This window comes from Oxyura jamaicensis, chromosome 5, assembly GCF_011077185.1.
Source record: "Oxyura jamaicensis isolate SHBP4307 breed ruddy duck chromosome 5, BPBGC_Ojam_1.0, whole genome shotgun sequence".
NCBI classification, from domain to species: Eukaryota; Metazoa; Chordata; class Aves; order Anseriformes; family Anatidae; genus Oxyura; species Oxyura jamaicensis.
The window spans coordinates 10814863-10835361 of NC_048897.1; the positions used below are offsets into that span (position 1 = coordinate 10814863).

Consider the following 20499-nt stretch of genomic DNA (forward strand, 5'->3'; position numbering starts at 1 on the left):
TTAGCTCATATTCCCATGTAACTAGTAATACGTAATATACTTCTCTTCATAAATTAAAAACACTTAAAATTCCAGACATATAAAACAATATGAAGATTAAGTTACTATAAAAGAAACTATAATAGCTTACAGATTGCTTGTATCATTACTAAAGAGCTGGTATCTATTACAGTGTCTCTCTGGAATAAAGAATGCACTTTTGGCAATAATCTGTTAAAAAAGTGCCCATTATTGTTAAGACGCTCCCTATCTTAGCTCTAAACTAGCGTGCAATTACAGGAAGGTAACTTTTAAAAATAAAAGAAAAACAGTTTGGGATGTAAATGCGTTTTCCTTATTGAAATACAGCATACATTTTCCAAGCCTTATTTTTTTGTGGTTGAGATAGGGGATTAATTAGATTCATTTCCACAACTATTTTAGAGCTACTTACTACCTATGGCAAAGCTGGGGTTAACTTAGTTCCAGGGGATAAGCCAAGTCATTCAGACAGAGAAGCCAGACATGATGGCAGGAGGATCCATTTTTCTACTCTGGCACTGTTTGTGTTTATAAATCCATTCAGTTCATGCCCTCTTTTCATTCAATTTGAGAAGTTATCTTTCCAGAGAAACAAATGCAAAGGAGAAATATTGAAAGAAGAGGTACAATTTGTTAGGGTCTCTTTTTTTGCCCCCAGAAAATGCTAAAATAAAAGTATGGAGAACATCAGACAGGTATGATAAATATTGGGCCTGTGTTTTGCTTTTGTGATGAGTCCTAAACCACGCTACCCAAAAAATAATTTGCCTGTAGTGGACATTACAAACTTGCAATTTTTGCTAGATAACCACAATGGGCAGAGTTTCAAATGAACTTGTGTTGAAATTCAAGAGAAGAAACAACTTAATGTACAAGCAAAAACCTTACAAAATCCAGTGAGGCATAAATGAGGCTCAATTTTACTACTGGTTGTTGGAATTCACTTAGAATTACAGCTTAGAAGAAATCAAGTTATTTACCAACATACATCACACATTAGAGACAAAGAAACCCTCCAAAAGGCTAAAAAATGTTAGGTATCAATTTCAGCCATCTTTAATGAACTATTAAAACTTTGTATCCTGATTCAGACCTACATAAGAGGTTTTAAAGGAAAAGTTCTTTGCATGGAGATGCATCAACACCTGTAACCCTCAGGCTGAGGTTCAGGTGTTGATATTGTACTTAATCCCTTTTTCATCCAGTTCCCCCATAAATGGTAGACATGCATTTTTGCTGTCTTTGTGTAATGGGCCTGGCATATTCCAAAATGTAGTGAGAATTTAACCTATTCTGAACTACAGGAGAAAAGCATCCTGCAGTGTATTGGTGTTACCTTTTTACGGGAAAGCAGTGAACACAAAATAAATTGGACTAATCTTTTGGAGACTTCAGGCCAGGCAGGGTGACAGTAATGGGAAAATAAACACAACTAATGAGTAAGGAAAAAGAGATTTCTGTTGGCTCTTTTCTTGTGTCAGTGAAGCCTGGATTCTCTTGTGTCAGCCTGGATTCAAAAATGTACAGCTTGAGCTGTTCAGAGGTAAACAGAGGAAAAGATATGGTGCTTTCATGTGCATGTGTACATGCACAATGACAACAAGCAGGCATCTCTAGTAATGGAGTTCCTCATCTTATTTCAAAAAAGCAGCACATCTCAGAATCTCATTATTCTTTTGCCCACAGATGCACTTTTTTTTTTTTTTTTTCAGCCTAAGACAAAAATAGAAGTGCCCTACAAGAGAGGTTACTTTCAGCAGAGTCAGGTAGCATTGCACTGAAGTAGGCTCAGATTCATATTTTAAGTAGGGCAATTTAACTTGCAGAAATAAGTTTTAAGCAAGTGTTTGCATAAATACATTAAGTTTTAAATTAACATTAACTCGCTTCTTATACAACTCAGGCAGCCATGACTGTGACATCCACAGGTTAGCCGCAGGGCTATAAGAAGGCTGGAATTAGAACTGAGGACAGGAGCAGGTGATGTGGTCAAGATGAATAGTGAATGAGAGTCCAGAACCTAGAACTTCTCAAAAGCCAAACATCTGGATGAGGTGACTGCATATGGTGGTCTTACAGGCTCAGCATTACTTGTTTTAATCAACTTCAACTGCCATTCTTCCATTGCCTGGACAAACAGGATTGGGATGAGGAGGCTAGGTACGGCAAAAACAAAGAAAGCATGAAACACGCTCTTTCCTTCACTGATGCCAAGAATAGAGAACATTATGACATTGCGTTTTTGTGCTCAGAACATGAAAATAAGCATCACCATGGTAAAGGGAGGGTGGTACACTACAAATGAAATTGCATTGCCAGCTGTTAGTGAAATGCACAGAAAATCCATCAGAATAGGGGCCAGGCCTTCAGTCTCATTTTGAGGTGAGGAAATGCAGTGCTTTCCTAACAGAGCAGTAAGGGAATCATCCTCCTAAGGACAGGAATTCACATACTTTCTTTCTCCATTGACTGTATGCAGCAGGCATAATCTAAGCCACTTTGCTGTCTCTAGTAATATGTTGCCTGTCTGCAAATCCCATTCCTGACAGACATCTCATACTTGTGATACATTATATACCTGATAGGGATTGCAATAACACTTCAGTGTATATACTGAAGTCCTGTTCTTTCTACACTCATATTCTTACTCATCCTGAATTACACATTACCCTGCAAATAATTCTACTAAAATCAATGGATTTCCTGGTTATGTGAAATTATTTTTAGTGTGAGTAAAGGTACTAATACAGTCTATAGTACTATTCCCTACTGGGACAATGATCTATTAACTTACGTGTAAAGATGAAACTTGGGAAACCTCCTATGTACTGAAACCAAAATTAGGCAACGGTCTACTAGGTCAATGATCCAACAATTAAAGAAAAAACTCATTAGTAGGATTTAATGGCTCCAGAGAACACAATTCAATCAATAACCCACTAATATTGGAGAGATTTGCACCAGAAAATGCAATGCGATGGCTCCAAAGGGGCATTTATAGACAACCAAATAAATCGTATAATCACATGCAGTAGTACAAAGTGGACCTTAATGGAGACAGTACAGTGAATTTTTGTTAGTTCTCTTATATTTCCAGTCCATACTGTACTACTTTCTCTATATGTTATCACTCAAAACAAAACAAAACAAAAAACCTTAGAAGCCAAGCAAAGACTCTCACTTTTCACTTGCACTGTAAATTAGCGCAACTTAATCTTGTCCTGTTTTCAGGAAAAATATTTCATTCTCTTTTTCTTTTGTCATCTTTTTCTTTCTTTTCATTCTCATTTTCCTTTTCCAAGTTGATAGTAATTGAAGAGGAAGTTTCTGGTTTTGCAGTAAATAGATCTCCAAGGCGATAGCAAGAGAAAAAGCAGTTGCATTTTCAAGGAGTCATTTGGGTGGGTCTAAAGAAGAAAATCAATTGTATGTTCAATGATAATGACAACAATAAGTGATGAAACTGAGAATGTTCTCTCAAAAGAAGCCAAGTCAGCTATTTTCACTTGCACACAACTGACTCTTCAAGAGACCATTACTGTTAGGGAAAATGTAGACCAAGTACTTCAGATACCAATGACACAAAAGCCTGGGAAAGGAACTGTAAGCCATTTTATCACTAAAAAATTGCAGGTTTTACTTTGTAATGGCTGATCTGGAACAGCTATCTCTGTACATGAGGTTGTCTTTTGTTTTACTCAGCTTGAGTCAGCCTACTTATGACATGAGAATTAAATGCAGACTATTCCAGTATAGTATGGAAGATAGAGACAAGTATGCCTCAGCCACATTGCCTCCTCATCAGTTCCAGTTAACAAGAACAAAATGATTCAGATAAGCACCCTGATGCATGTTCAGAAGGGCTGAGAGAAATTGGGGCTCAACTTTACCAAGATAATAAATAAGCCAGTACTTCATGGGGAGGAACCTCACAGATATTAGCAGTCAACCTTCTGCAGTTGGCTCAACATCTTCAACTCCCTCAAGTCATAAAGATATTCCTGATGATTCCTTGAGTGGGATTTATCTGACTTGATGACTGGACTAATCTGACTGGAGAACTTGATGACTGAACTAATCCTTTAGAAGCAGGTATTCTGAAGTACAGTTTGCCTTCTCTGCAGCCAGGCATCTAAAACAGGACAAATTAATTGCATCCCCAAAGTGCTTATTTCTTTCCAATTACTATAAAGGAAGCTCAGACCAGATCTCTGCAGTGTAGGTATTTAAAGCTAGACTGTTTTATCCCACCTCTACCCTATGGCTATGCTGTCTGAAGGTAATCATGTTAGTATACCAGAAATATGGGGACAGTAAATGGGAAAAAAAAATAAGAAGAAGAAGAAGAAGGAAAGAACATATGAACTAGTCGCCTAAAAATAGCCACTAGGCCATTCTCTCCTCTACTGAAGGACTCAATGTATTGCTGTATCTGAGCTCTTCTGAAGTCAGGCTGTTCCTATGGGGGTTACTACAGTAACCCCCATCCTACATCCCAGTCTTAGTACAGAAGCCCATGACCACTACTGAGTTAGAAATACATGCAGGCATTTAATGATACCTCTGTGGAACCCTGCAGCATACCGGATCTAGCCACCCCTGGTGGCTAGATCTTCTGTGCCCCTTTCTTTCCTGAAGCAAAGGGAGAACTTTGTGGGGGAAAATGGTTTTAGACAACCAGATAGTACTTATAATTAATTCTGAGATTTTGATTAATGAAAAACAAAGTAACAGCATAATAAAAATCAGAATTCATAGGTCAAGCTTCACAGTCCAAATAGGATGATGGAATGAAATACGCTATCTCAGATCAGATATTTTGTCCTCAATGGGAACTGTAAATTGTATTACTGTTGCCTTTAATAGGGAGAGCTTATTGAAACACAAACTGAACTTTCCTTCACTAATAAGCATATCAAATAAAAATTTGAGAAACTCTTGAGTATATTAAGTACTGGGTGATTATATATAAAGTTTGAGTATTGATATTTGAAAATATTAAAACCAAAATCTGAGATATAAAACCACTTATTGTGTTAGAGCCAAAATACCACATTTTTGGCAAAAAAAATAATATATATACATATATACATATACATATATATATATATATATATATATGTTGTGCTCCTTACTATAAAGAGGTGGATTCTTAGTTAAGTGGCCTAAAACAATTCTGCTTTGGGATGGTAGGTTATGTAAAATTAAGCCTGAATTTGCTTCAAACCTTTTTAAGTGGCATCAAGCTATATTTCACTTTGGAATCCTGTCTGCTTTTCATGAGATTTAATACTTTATGCCTTCTTGTTTGTTGAAATTTAATCCACACAAAATTTCAGTAAACATTTCTTCATCTGTGAAAAGACTTAAGGCTCTGAAGTCACACTCTTTCTGAGAAATTTATTAAAATTATTACATTTTTATCATGTTAGAGGTATAAAAAGGATTAAATCCTGCTTGACTTCTTTTGGACTTTCTGTTGGAAACTATTTTGCATACTTTTGTTACATGCACGTTGAATTTCTGTAACTCTTTGATTGCAGCTCTGCCAGCAACATCATTCCAAAAATTGTAAAGCATCCAAGATGCAGTAGCAAAAGTGATTCCTGGCACCTGTAGGAACATTTTTCCAATCTCCGAGTCACCAAACCTTTACTCAAAGTAAATATTTTTCTTTGATTTCAGTATGGCTATAATCTTGTACACTCCCAAACTAACTCTCTTGTGTTTTATTCAAGAGAATTTTGTTTAACTGAATTGCTTTTATGATGTGCAGTGCTGACTTATGCAAACTTTTCAGTTACAATAGAAAGCATCAGAAGAGGTACTGATTAACTGATTGATTACAAATTTCCAATGTAATCTACCTTGCTTCATCAGAAAGTTCAGTTGCCTTAGGCAATGGAGAAATAAGAGATGGTGATCAGAAATACTTTTTAATGGCATTGCATCATCTGGCATGCTCTGCCAAGAAATCAGTGGAAGATGAAAACATTTGCTTCTGAGTGAGTCAAACCATCAGAAATAGTCACAAACATCCAACAAGATAGTATTTAGAAGGCAAACAGATATGGCAACAAATACTACTAGTTATGGAATTCAATACACCATTGACTTTTTGAAATATTAAATGAGAAATTGTTTCCAACATATTTTGATTCAAATGATTTTGTCTTATTCCAGTAATGAATCCATTGACTAAAGTCAATGGGAACTACAGTGTTGCTGAAAATAATTGGGCATCTCTATTTTAAAGACCCAAATACAGACTTAGGAGACAGGTATGACAATACAGCATGCTGTTTCTTGGTTCACATGAAATCAAAAGCCACATGAAATGCAACTTTATTGTTGCCAAAGAACATTAGGTCAGAAAATTTCTGCTAAAATCCTGTTATTTCTTTTTAACTAAGTTTGGATGGGGAAGAGAAAAGGAAACTATAGATCTAGCTACCAAAAGCAATAGAAGCTTTTCTATCTCTACACGACTGAGAAAGGATACCAAGATGGACAGGTACTCACAGGTCTAAGATTGTTCTTGAGTAGCTGTCTTGTGAGCCAAAGCCATAACAACTACCTTTTGATGCTAATGGGTCATTGATTTATACTGAACACTTGAAGTCATAAGTTTTGTTAGAGGTGACAGAAATATATGACTAATTATTTAAGCTCCTTTGCTGTCTTTTGGAGGGTATTAAGAAACGCAGAAAACAACATGCTTTTTGAAGTCCCAGACACATAAAAGCAAATGTGGCAGAACACACCTACTTATAAGCCAACAAGCACACATATTTCTGGCTAGATCTTACTCAAATAACGAAATTTACTAAAACTTCCATGAAAGAATGTGAATTCTTTTTATTATTGCTCCTCATTCTTTCCCGCTCCAAGTCTCTCCTGACCCACAAAATTGCCATACATCATTAGGTTAGGAAAACAGTTGTGCCAATTATTAGTCTCATGACATTAGGTATTTCAGCTGCTAGAATTATGTGTTTACCTGAGAATCCTGTATTTCATTTAAACAGTATGTTTCTAGTCTTGGCCATCGTAGTTTCAGTGGAAAGCAAAAAAACATGAACTCCAGGGACTCAAAAGGCAGAACAGAAATAAAAAAGATGAATAAATAAAATAAATGTATGGTTGTAGTTATGAAGGTCTCATGAATTTAAGTCATTCTCTTGATTTTCTGGTCCAGATTCATCTGTATTTTATGTCACAGCAAATCAGGAGTAAGACACCTTCACTTTCCTCTTTACAGTATGCAACTCGTGTTCACAGTTTCCCACTTTTTGACAGTAGCCTGGGTTAGGCTACATTTAGGAGCTCACTACTTAATGTTGCTGTGGAATGGCCAGCAAGTGTCACTATAGACTGAAGCAAAATTTCTGCCTCTCCCTTGGAACTAAATATGAAAATATCTGAAGCATTCAGGAGCAGGGAAAGCTGGTGGAATAGGTTACAAAATGGCTCCGCAGACTGGCTGCACACTGTATTCCACAGAGATTACTGGGCTAACCAAAGTATACCATATAGTTTCCACAAAACCAGGAAATACGGGACCTTACATAAGCTGGCTAATGACCATAACTAATATTCTAAAAATTCTAATATCTGAATATGGTAATAATAATAGAAAAAAAAAATCAGCCAAACATATTCAGCAGGATTTGAACTTTGAACAGAAACAAGAAACTGTGGTTAGTGCAAGGAAGTGGTCTACTTGTATTACATATGAAAATGGAATATACTGAGAAGTAATCTAGAAGGAAGAGCAGCCTTGTGGTTAGAACCAAAGACAAGGGTCACAGAAGCTGGCTTCTGCCCTAACAGAGCCACTGGCTTTATGTGAAAGCCTGGAAAAGTCACTTAAATCTCCTTGCATTTCTTTTTCCTCATTTATAAAAAGGTGACAATAATTCCTACCTTTAAATTTTAATGTGTTTTAGTTCATTAATGTTTATACAGCAAGTGCAGATCCTTGGTGGGATAGTACTATAGAAATGCTAAGTATTATTATTGCACAGCAATATCCCAAAGAAAAGCAGTATATTCTTTAATAAAAAGAACTCTCTAATTAATATGGCTTTACTTTTTTATAAAAGAAAAGAAGTCAAAATAATTTCCTACTAGTTATTTTAACAACTCCTCCCACCACAGTGTTCTCATCTTGGGTCCCAGCTGCATGTAAACTATTCAATTCATCCTCCAAGAGAAAAATGAAAAGAAAACACCTGAAAAATGAAATAACTGTTTTTCCTAAGGCATAAGTGTAATATAAAAAATAACATTACAGAATGAAAATCAACGGCATTGTTAAGTTTATTTTATTAAAAATGTTTCTGTGTACAATGGCTATGTGTATAATTGGGATGGTGCCATACAATAAATTTCCATTAAGAAACAATGACTCACTCACCACAGTGAAAGCAGTAATAAGGTTAAACTCTTAAGTTAAGTGGAAAGTAAGTCAGACTAAACCCCAGCAGGCTTCCTACTAGTGGCATAGCTAATGTTTTTGAAAATGTTCTAAATGTTCTTTCTCAAATATATGTATTATACATTGCAGTATTGTTAATTATATCCATTTTCTCTTTTATACACTTCCCCAGGAGATCAGTGAAGAATGGAAAACTTACTTATAGTGGATTTCAGATTTAATGAGACAAAGATGGTTTAATATATATGACAAAGTGATGTGCTCTCACCATATTTGATAGGTAATTATTTTTTATACTCTAATGGCTACCATTTTGAAAATAATTAATGTATTATTTATGTAATTAATAGATAATCAACCAAGTAATGAAATAGTCTGGTTATATCATGGTGGGTGGTACTATCCTGTTTAATGTCTCTAGAGCTCTTGGCATGACATCATGGTATATATAAACACTTAACTTGAAACATTTATGCACATTTGAAATATGTAAGTAACACTGCTATAGTATTGTTCATATGTATATCTTCACTTACATATATATGCAAAGGACTTTAAAAACAAGTTTGTCTGAAATCAGATTTTTAAATCTATAGTTATGCCCTTCTATAAATGCCATAATCTTCCACAGAAGTAAGAACTATCCAGCATTTCCTACCGAAAACATGGATCTATTGCTGTGAACTTCTGCAGTGTGAACTTCTGCAGGTTTATCAACTGTCCTTCACAATTTAAGTTTGCTGACAGAACAAATAGAATAAGCATAATTTTTTTATTTTTATTTTTTGCCTTTTAGCAAAAGGCCAAGAATTGGGGAAAAATACAATATGGATCTCATAACAAAATTTAAAATTGCAGTCAAAGGGACATGTTCAGGAATCTGGAAGAAAAAAAAAAAAAAAAAAAAAAACAGCAACTTTATCTAGATTCTTTATCTACATTGACACAACCCTCCCTCGCATTTAATCTTCATGACTGGAAAAGGAAGAGTTAAATACTGTCTAATTAGGAAGACTGTCAGTTTTCAGCAGTTGTTTTCCTGAACACTTGCCTAAAAAAATATTTGTTTGGAAGTGTTTGCAACCTGCCCTTTGAGGTGAGTATTCAATAAATTGTCCATTGCCTTAAGAGTGCTGTTGCCCTAAACACCCTGATGTACTAGTGGAAGAGAAAAACCTCTTTACCTCTAAAGCTCAACGATTACTTGTGATTCGTTTCTTATTCTTTGGTCAAAGATCACTTGCAGAGTAAAGTGACCTGTAATGAGGACTCAGACGAGGGTTTATTTAAAAGTCATAGCTATGAACAGAAGAAAATCACATGGTTCTATCAGGTTTGTTTGCCAACTTAATAGCCCTCTTTCCTAAACTGCCCCACTACTTTCGGAAAATGAAACAAAACATACAATCTCTGCTACATCAGTTGTAAAGCTGAATGATGGCCTTCAACTGAAGGAGCTTAACCATCTGAATATAGCATAATGACTACAATTCTTCTTCCTACTTTCCATAAAGCTCCAGGCTTAGGCTTAACATGTGGCCTAGACTAACACAACTCTCATAGTGTACATGTCTTTTTCCACATATCTGTTCACAATAAACTTCAATGTTTTCTCAGGTATGCTAAATTTATACCTCTGTAAATGTGACCTCAGATGGGCTATTCTTGACTTATATATGAATGGGCTAGAAATGGGCTATTAAACTGATGGCCACACAACATATTAATTAAAATAATTGATGTAGGAAGTGAAATTCAGAGTGAAGCTTCTCATAAATCTCAGCTTTATAGTGAAGCAGAATGAAAGGATAATACTGCTTTTCAACTTTGGTGAGATTAGCCCTTTAAAGATCTCTTCTGCAAAAAGTTTAAGGAATAATTATTGCAAAGATTTAACAAAATCAAATTGAATGAACACACTGTACACAAATAAAGGTGAAAACATGAATGTATGATTACATATGTACATGCATTGCATTATGCTATGTATAAGATAAATATTTTATCCTACCATAAAAAAGAACCTCTATGAAAACTATGATTGTTTTTTTATTACCTTAAAATATTGCAGTTGTTTCTCAGCATTCATTGTTCCTTCATTTTCTTGTCTCAGACAGGAATTGAAGATGAAAAGCTCTGTATCTCTCAGCCACCCTTTCAGCTCTTTGATCCTGACCTCCAGCTGCCTTACCAGGCTGCCGCTTTCAGGCGAGAGCAGGTCACGTGGACCTAACCCACTGTGCCCTACCATTGTGTCTTGGATCTTCTCTCCTAGGGTTTTCTAATGCATCAGATAAAGAAAACATAGATTAGTCTTACGTACCCAAACATATACAGGTTAATGTGCAACAAGAAGCATCTGTTAGATGACCAGAGATGTTTTTATTTTTAAATTACTACTAATATCAATCAATTTCATTCTTTGTTTCCTTGTTTCAATCAATTTCATTTTTTGTATCCTTGTTTTTCACTTATGCCCCAGAGCTGTTCTCTCTGGGTCATTGACTTTGCTGGAAGCATGATAAATCAATGTTTATTAAGAGCAACTGTGGACAGGGAAGGCAAAACGATGCATAACTTTGTAAACTAGTTGCTTTACAGAATTTATCAGTTGCTTTAGATACTTATAAGACTTACTAGTTTCTAGGCTGTAAGAACAGAAAATATGGCAAGCACTGAGTTCACCAAGCTCTTATGCAAGGTACCATCTATGTTTTTAGGGAAACATCACATTACTGAAATATTTCTTGAGATATAAACTGTCAGGTCATAGTTTCCAAACTTGCAGCAAACTTGCAGAGCAGTCAGGTCACAAAACATCTGGCTTGCTTTTAAAAGTGGATGAACTCATCCAGACACCAATAAGCTAGAAACTTCAAAGCCTTGATGTTCCTGAACATCAGGCCAATTGTTCAGGAAACTAAATTTGGATTTAAGTTCTTCATGTTAAGCATCCACTTTAAAAATAATGGACCAGAATAAACATTCACCTCTGATCACTAATGAAACTAATTTACTACAGCTTTTCAAAGTAGTAGTTCTAATAAAAGAACCACTGAATAACATTTTGATAGTGAATGCTGCGATGGTAATGAATATTCTGAAGAGGCCAGAAATAGAAAGTTACCTTCCTTTTCAGTATTTTGAAAGGCAATCCTTTAACATCACAAGGGAGATATGCTGTTGGCTGCTTCTTCTATGCCAAGCAGTATTTTATCTGACCTATAAGAGGCTGACAGTCTGACACTTATAATAAGCACTAGATCTGTGTTACTGATTGTAGAATATTGAATATACACTGACAATCACATCCAATAACCTTTTAAACTGATAATTAGTGGTGGTTAATTGTTGTAACATGAAGACACAGTTTTAAGTGACCCAGTCAGCTGAAAATACATGCTTTAGAAAGTTACTAGAATATAATTTATAATAATGCCGTTAGCTTCCAAAAATAAGCTTTAAATGCAAATAAAATTAGATCAACAGACATTAATCTACTATGTGGCATTCTGTAAATAACATCTTCAGGAGATCATAACTGAAAAACATGCTTTCTTGGCAACACCCTTTTATTTTCATGGTGCAAATATTGATAATTTGAAGACCCTCAGTGGAATCCAGCGCTAGCTATTGTTTTTATGCTGTAACAAAAGTAGCAGCAGGAGGTGAAATCAATGCCCTTGGAGGGTAGGGTCACAAAAAAGAATTTATTGCCACTTTTTTGTTCTGGAACAGTTTGCAATCATAAATTCTTCATAAACAGAATACTTCAGAGAATGGTCCGTCTTCATAAATATACGACAGAGGACATCAATTTCATTTAATTCACAATTTGTGTCAGCACAGCAGATGCCAATGCCTGCCTTGATAGGGTTGTTTAATATGCAATTGAGACAGAGTAATATTCAGCACAGGGGACAAAATTTCACAGATTAAACTGTACGCACCACTGACATTTCATTCTAATGTATTTCCATTCCACACTGTTCACCTTAGATGAAAGTAATATTAAAAACCATATCCCTCTATTTTACCATTGTTAGAAGTTAAAATCCTTGTCTTTAATTTTTTTCATGCCAATTAAAACGTAATCATGCCAATTAAAACAGTATGCCTACTGCCGTTAGTTTCTGCAAAGATTTTTATTAAATTAAACAAAACTCTATCAAACTCTGCTTATTATTCATGAAGTTACATCTAGCAGGAAAACAGTAATACTTTATTTTTTATTTTTTCTGTAAATGCTGAAATTAATGGAAAAACTTAATTGAGAGGTATATTCTGATTTTAACATACAGAGAAGTGGAGGGCTTCAATTTTTTCTTAAGAAAGAGTTTTTCTAGATTTTTAGAATTATGTCAGTTACTTATCTCATATTTTATATCCTACCAGCTGTAATCAATACCACTGAATTAATCTGATTAAATACATTGAAAATCATAAATGTAAGGCTTACAACTAAAATTATTTTAAAAATACAATTTGTCATAATTAGATGTAAAAGAATAGGGTAGTAAGTCCCATTTTAATTAGTAAATTTATTCATGTTCAAATACTTAAAAATGCTTTTGTTAATGCTACGCATTTAAATTAGAAAGTAATAAGCTCACTACTTAGAAGACAACTTTTAATGTTTTCTGTCAACTTGCACATTTAGAGAATCAAGTGGTTAGAAACAACTGTGCTGAACTGAAAAAGCCCCACCCTCTGTAAAATGGCTATTGCATTACCAAATAAGCTGAAGTGACACAAGTCAGTATTTAAAATGATGCTGGAAGGTTGCATATATGGCTTATTCGTAATGCAGTAGAACTGTTTTTAAACTAAGATAATAGCATGCAAAATTATGCAATGTAACTGTATTGCTCATATCACACATCTATAATTAATCATTTAAAGTAATTTATAAATTTATCTTACCCTTGATTTGAAGTGAAGGCAATTAAGGAGAGAAGTGGATGGAAAAATATATAGTTTGACCTCTCTCTCTCTCAGCTGTTTTACAACAATAGGACAATAGTGTCTCCTGCACGGTGCCATCACTGGTCTCTGGGTAACAGAATCTCTATATTGCTTTTTTTGCCAGATTCTTGTATCTCACTCTTTGGCTGAGACCCAGCCCATCATAGCGTGAAATGAATTACATGAAACTTTTTTGGCTTTTGTCAAAAGTGAGCTGAATACAGCAGCATGAAACATATCCCGGCTGTATTTTTAGCTTCAGGTATTCAGATTTGTACGGAATCTGCATATTTGTTTTTGAGCCATCAGTGTGACCTGAAATATGCAGTGACAACCCCACTTTTCATCTTAAGGGTATAGTAAATAGTTAAACAGTAGATGTCTCTAACATGTACCTTCAGAATAAATTCTATTAACATTCACTCAAGCATGACAGTCAGTGTATATCAGATATACTGCATTATAGTTGACTTGGTGCATACCCGTAATACATGGCATATTTTACTTACATTTTTTATGTATTAAAGAACTAAAATTATTAAAGTCAGACAGGAGACAAGCATGGAATAAAAAAAAAAATCAACAGAAGAGGAAAATACTATGGAGTTTTTATAATAGCATGAGTAGCTTGTTTGAAATGTACGTGGTGAATTGAAAGAGAGAGATATTTGTGCCTCAAATTAGAAATCAGACAGACAGCGTACTTCAACACACAAAAATGTACACATAACCCACAAACAGTAATAAAAATGCAAATACCCCGAGCAGTTCCCATTTTTCATTAATTGAATCCACTTTTTCAAGGAGATCATTTGGTAGTAAAACACCACTTTTCTTCAGAGCTTCAACCTTACTGAGCAGTTCCATCTTTTTCGGGTGCCTGATTGACATTTCTACATTGTATCTCTAAAATGAAAAGAAATAGATAATATTAGCTACTATGAAGAGCCTTCTCTCTAAAAAATTAAACTTTAATTCTATGTGCCCAGTTACAATCACGCTCACTATGCCATTCCTTTATTTATTATTTAAGCATACAACCTTCTCATTACTTATCTGAAGAGACTTAGGTACCAACCACATTGTCTTCTGGGTGACGTATAAATGCAGGCAGTTAGCAATTGATTACATCTGGTGATATTCACTCACTCACTATATTCACTTGTGCATTCACTAACACTCACTGGTCCGAACCTTGCTCTGTCTCTGTATCATTCAGGTCAGTTGGTATCTTATTTTTCAAATACGCAACTTCAGCAAGTAGCTCTGAGGCTCTCCACTGGAAAAAGCCCAAACAATTAATTTCAGAATTAGGCTTCCTGTGAAGTTTATTTCTTCTCCCTCTCATTCATGATTTTGTCTCACATACGGGCCCTAAACATTGCGGCACATGCCAATGTGAGAGCTTCACCTTAGAAAAACAATTAGACATAACTCCCTTGCAACAGAATAGCAGTAACTTGCTTTGTAATGCATCAACCAAGAGTGAAATGGCACACGAACAACTGCAATGCTCACACAGTCCAATACTCTCTTCAACATGTGACTACCCTTTATTTCCAGCACTGGCATTTATTATTTAAAAAATGAAAAACAATGAAGAAAATAGGACTAAAACCTGTTTTTTAAAAAAATTAATTTAATGTGACTTTCTAAATATTTTAGCTGTACATTATATTCAATAAAAACGTATTCTAATGTAGAGACACCCTTGCAAAAAAAAATCTCTTTAAAACCTTTATTCTCTGAAAACCTGAATTAAGTATTAAATCTGATAGTTACTACAGTGATTAATTATGTTGTAGTAGCTGGTGTGGTACCTCAAAAAATAAAACTTAAACACAGGCATACACTTCTATACGTGCAGTACTTATAGTTGAGCTAGTACTCTCTCTGTTACGTATAAACCCCTCCTAGAAACAGGACTTCTGATACAGTCAAAAATGTACCTTTTACTGAAAGAGTAGAGTTCAGCATACATTCTTACAAAGGTGTTTACGAGACATATGTAAATTATGCAGAGCTATTAGCAAATTGCATCCTAAACACGAACCTTTCTTTGCTTTATGTTCAGCCAAGAAAGCTGCTACAGCAGCTCATACTGCAAATGCTAGTAACTGGGCTAAGTACAAAAAATTAAACTTGAATAAGGAATGTTTAAAACATGGGTGCTTTTGCCAGATCCAAGAACATGCTCTGTAGGAAAACAAAGCAAAAATACAATTGGAGACAGCTTAAAGAAAATAATAAAGGTGTGAAATCACTGTTTCAGCTAACAGGTCCTCAGCATTTCCATGCATATGTTTGCATATTGTTAGTTTCATATTTTAATCTTCCATTTACACAACACATGCACATCATTTGTATTATGTAAACTTCAGCAAATATTAGTCATTTGTGGATCATAGAGCAAATGTTTTAAATGAGGTGATTTAAACCATTTCTCATTATTAATGAACACTGATCAGGTGTCTGCGTATCCAAAATTACATGAATATGCATAGTAAAAAACAATGAATTGTTTATAAAGAACTTGCCTTTTGATACAGGGAGTATTATGGCTAAGGTTTCAGAAACGTACAATCCCAGATATAAACCAGATTTGGCACTGAATTCTCCAAGAGGTAACAACATTTTATTGGACTGAAATGTTCAACAAGTACACTTCTTGGTCCATATTTTTGCCTTTTCAACTAGAATGGTTACTGGAGGTGATTACAATCTCCTTTATGTAATCTGATTTCTATTTAAAGATGATATAGCTGAAAAGGATTTGCATAATTATTTCCATAAGTACATGTAATATCAAGGGGAATCCAGAGTCCAATTTGCTAGGCACTGAAATCCAGTTCGTGCTACTCCCTTTCTTTTGTCAAGTGAATTAATAGACTGAGGGAGTCCTCTAGCTGTGTGACACTGGTGCAGGCATAGCTGGTTAATGGCTGTTATATAACACCTGTTAGGGGCTGGGGGGTGGACTGAGGTTGGTTAAGTTCCTGGGCAGTGTATGACCAATGAAGAAATAAAATACAGTGCATGTTTCATGACTACAAAGTTCTTGTTAACACAGAAACATAAGATGTTTCATCTAATTTTGGACTAGATAAAATAATGCAATGCAGCATTATCCAAATAGTGTGACAGATGTTATAAAATGTTATTACATTAAAAAAAAAATAAGCTAGACTCTATTTGTCACCATGTAACCTATGTATAAACAAGCATGATGAAAGTGCTGATTGATAGAAAATGCATTATACTGTAACTGTAAAAGATGAAAGTATTCACTTCATTATTAGATGTATAGGTATGTAACAGAGTATTGTTTCACTTCTGGATATTTAATATGCAGTGTGTATTTTAAGTTAAAGGAAGGGCTTAATGTACAGAAGGTGCAGTTTAAGAACTGATAGCACTAGATGCTATTGCTAATGCTATTTTTTAATCCATTAAACACCTACACTTTAAGCAGTTGCATAGAAAAATTAGCTACCAGCTCTATCAGCGCTGCACAACCCTAGTCTGGTAGGACTACTTAATCCTGCGGTGAGAAGATAATTTAATCTTCAGATTCATTCTTTCCTCAGCTTTAAGTGAGCAAAGGCAGCTCCATTGTGACAGTCTGTGGATGCTATGATATAGATTACCATTTAATAGGCAAAAATGAGATTAAGAAAGTTAAAGTACCTTTTTTTTTTTTTTTGCAACAACCACAACAGTCAATACGTAATATTTAATTTCCCACAACACTCGTCATATCACAAAAACTGGAAAAAAAAAAAAAAAAAAAAAAAAAACATAATGGAAAAAGTGCAAAATATTTACAGCATGATTAGCTGTGTGCATGCATGGCTGCCTTTGTGTTCCTGAAGCCACTCAAAAGAAATTCAAAACATTGTTATGTAAGTTAAAGAATTTGGGCTTTTTATTCCCTCTGACTCAATATGATCAATAGTTCTCAAAAGAAAAATAGTGGACTTTAGCAAAAAGCAGTAACATTTATCCATGAATAAGTTTGGCAAAAATATTTAAACCACAAGAAGTTAAATTCCAAAACAAAGCAAGTTAAAACCCTATTTCCCCTGATAAAAATATTCTGAGAAACCTAGGCAGGCTTGATTGAGACACATTTTTTGACACTTTAACTAAACTATGCCTTTTCTTTTTTTAAAAAAAATATATATATATAGAAAACATTTTTTGTGTGAAAAATCACACCCGAAATTCTGCCCAAATGGAGACTGGAACAATGCCTTGTAACAGTGTTAATTGTCACCATGGAAACCAGAAGAATAAGCCATTTTGAAACTGGTATAGAAGGCACACATTGAGCAACTCAAGCATTTTTCAGCCTCCCTCAGTGTTAAGGAACAAGATGCCTAGTCACTGAGAGGTCAGAGAAAGAAATCATCATGAAAGGTTAGTAGATGTGCACTGTCTGGTAAACAATAAAAAAAAAAAAATCTGTACACAGTTAACAACTCTGTAAGACTACGCACTGCATCTTTCAGAAAGAGAAACACCACAAAAAGATGATCAGGAGTAGGGTGCAGATTCCACCCCTCGAGCAAAACTTTAGGGCAATATTATGTGAACCTTGCCCCTAAAGCTCCCTGGGAATTCTGTTGTTGTAATAAAACTTCAGAAGAGGGAAAGAGGAAAAAAAAAAAAAAAAAAAAAAAAAAAAAGCCTGCATGATGGAATTCAAAATAATGCTCTAAAAGCACACAGAGAGATTAAGACATCCATTGTAAGACTTTTGTATGGTGCTTCTGTTGGTTATAGTGAAAAGAGACCAGACATACTGAACACACAGTGGAGCTATGGCTACGAAGTACAGAAGAATTAAGCCAGTGAACTTTCTCCATTATTGGAATAAGGGTGTGCTATTTGTAGATGTTCTGTGTCCCATCATTAACATACTAAAATAGTGTCTTCAGTCAAATGGCACCGTATGATAGGCAACTGAGATCAGGATGGAATGCCTTGCCATTTTATTTTTACTGAGATTATAACTTTAAATTTTAAAAACTTGCCATTTACAATGATTCAGCTGCTGCACACACAAATACATACACACACGTGTTCAGGTTTTATATGCCCCACATATTCAGTGGTGGTACGCATTCTCAATATATACTACATGCATAAATTTGAGTACTGAATCCTTTGCAAGCAAATTCACCAGATATGTAACAAAATATATATAAACATATAACAACACACATATAGCAGTATTTGTCCATCATCTCTTCACCCACATTCTCACTTTGCTTTCTGGATAATGTTTGCACTCTTCATGCTAGGCTTCATGGTGGCCCCTTAGGAAGCCCATGCCTAATGCCATTCAGTGATGAACAAAGAGTCTTTTTATTCCAAAGTCCAGGGTCCAAAGCTCAGCTGTATACAAGCAAAGTGAAGGAATCTGCTAGAGGCCAGCCTCCCCTTCACAATAGCTCTTAATGCTTCTACCTTTTTGGTACTATCAGTGTGAAACATTTTAGAAACCATCCAGAAGCTTGGTTATATTTCTTATGCTGTCAATAGTACTAGAACCTCTGGACAACATTCAGGATCTTGGCTGAGTGATCTGTCTAGATAAATAGCAGTCGCTGTTTCTTGCAAACTTCATGTATTTCACTATTAGCAATTTATGACAAATAATTGCACAGGGAAATTATAAAGACTCCTACAATTGTCCTTGTAAATTAATAATAGACTTTCTTGATTGGGATAAATTTGCTGCTGAGCCTTTGGAAAAATTAAAAAGTGCAATGTCATTTAAAATTGCCAGAACTCACACAGCAAATTACATCTGAGGTTAAGAATCAGTTTTTCCTCTTCTAGTTTATTCCATTTGCATGATCTGGAAATCATATTACATTGGCTATGTATTGTTAATTGGACATAGATTGCATTATCTTTAATATAAATCAAACTACAAATATTAAAATGAATTGCAAATTCTCTAATAGAAGATCATAAAACAATCTTTTTTAAGTATCTCCCATTAATAATTTAATTCCAATTATATCACTCAGAAAACTCAAGAAGGAGAGCGCTAACTTATTTCCATTTGCTTTCCCCCCTACAAATATGCACAGTAGTAAAATATGTATTTGTGTGAGCGAGCATGTGCGTATGTGTGCACGCCTGTAAAACAAAACAAATCTTAGCACTTTTGTCTTAAACCCCAACAGACATCTTGCTTTTTTTTTTTTTGTTTCAGAAAGTAACAAATGTGGATTACACTTCTGCTGCACATTCCTTTCCCTGGCAGCTGGAGAAATAAACACACTGAAAGAAATATTAAGTAACTTCATGAACTAAATTTTGCCTACATTAAAAAATTATGCAGTCAATACCCATTGTTCTGTATTTTTCTTAAGGAAGGTGATCCCAACCCTTTAAATTTTACTATAAATGTAATATCTTTTTGAAGACTTTGTATGCCCTTTAATGAATTTATATTAAATATTTAATACTGTTTAGGGCATATCCACTACTACCAAAAACAGTTATATTCCCAGCAGTCCCACTGTTTCAGGCAGAGGGCTTGATTGATCCTCCTAGCCTGAATTGAGTAGAATGAAAAGAAGCAGTTGGAAAATAGCTGCAATCATTTAATGCAGATGACCTCTGACAGGCTCACAGCTCTTCTATCTGAACAGAAATTTGCATGGGGTCTCTGTGCAGAGGAACAATGTAACCTAAATGGTAGACAATCTTTATTCTAATGAAGTGGGTGTCAAGGTCAATGTAAAACTGCAATGATAAATGGTGCACCACTAGGCAAGAGAAGTTGCATAGGCATTGTAGTGCTTTCACATTAATTGAAGGCTGAAATGCACTGAGTGAAAGCACAAGACTCTCTTTTCACCATAATGTGTTAATGCACAAATGTTTAAATGTTTTATTCAAGCCTCTAGCCTGTTGGCTCAAATCTTATTGCAAACAAAAATACAATAGTTGGCCAATAACCAGAAAAATAGAACTTTTTATTAGCTTGCCTTATTTCTTGAATCCCTAACAACTTCCACAATCTACTCAGAGTACCAAAGAATAACAAGTCT

General features: G+C 34.9%; 1 protein-coding gene across 6 annotated transcripts in view; it reads right to left on the minus strand.

Annotated features, from left to right (window-relative positions):
- Nucleotides 1-20499, minus strand: part of AKAP6 (A-kinase anchoring protein 6) — a 273748-nt gene that overhangs the window by 42149 nt on the left and 211100 nt on the right. For all 6 annotated transcript variants that reach the window (XM_035328142.1, XM_035328137.1, XM_035328139.1 and 3 more), the window contains 2 exons: nt 14186-14332; nt 10518-10742 (listed from right to left, as the gene is read on the minus strand). In XM_035328142.1, the coding sequence (XP_035184033.1) occupies nt 10518-10742; nt 14186-14332 (372 nt within the window). The remainder of the gene's footprint in view (nt 1-10517; nt 10743-14185; nt 14333-20499) is intronic.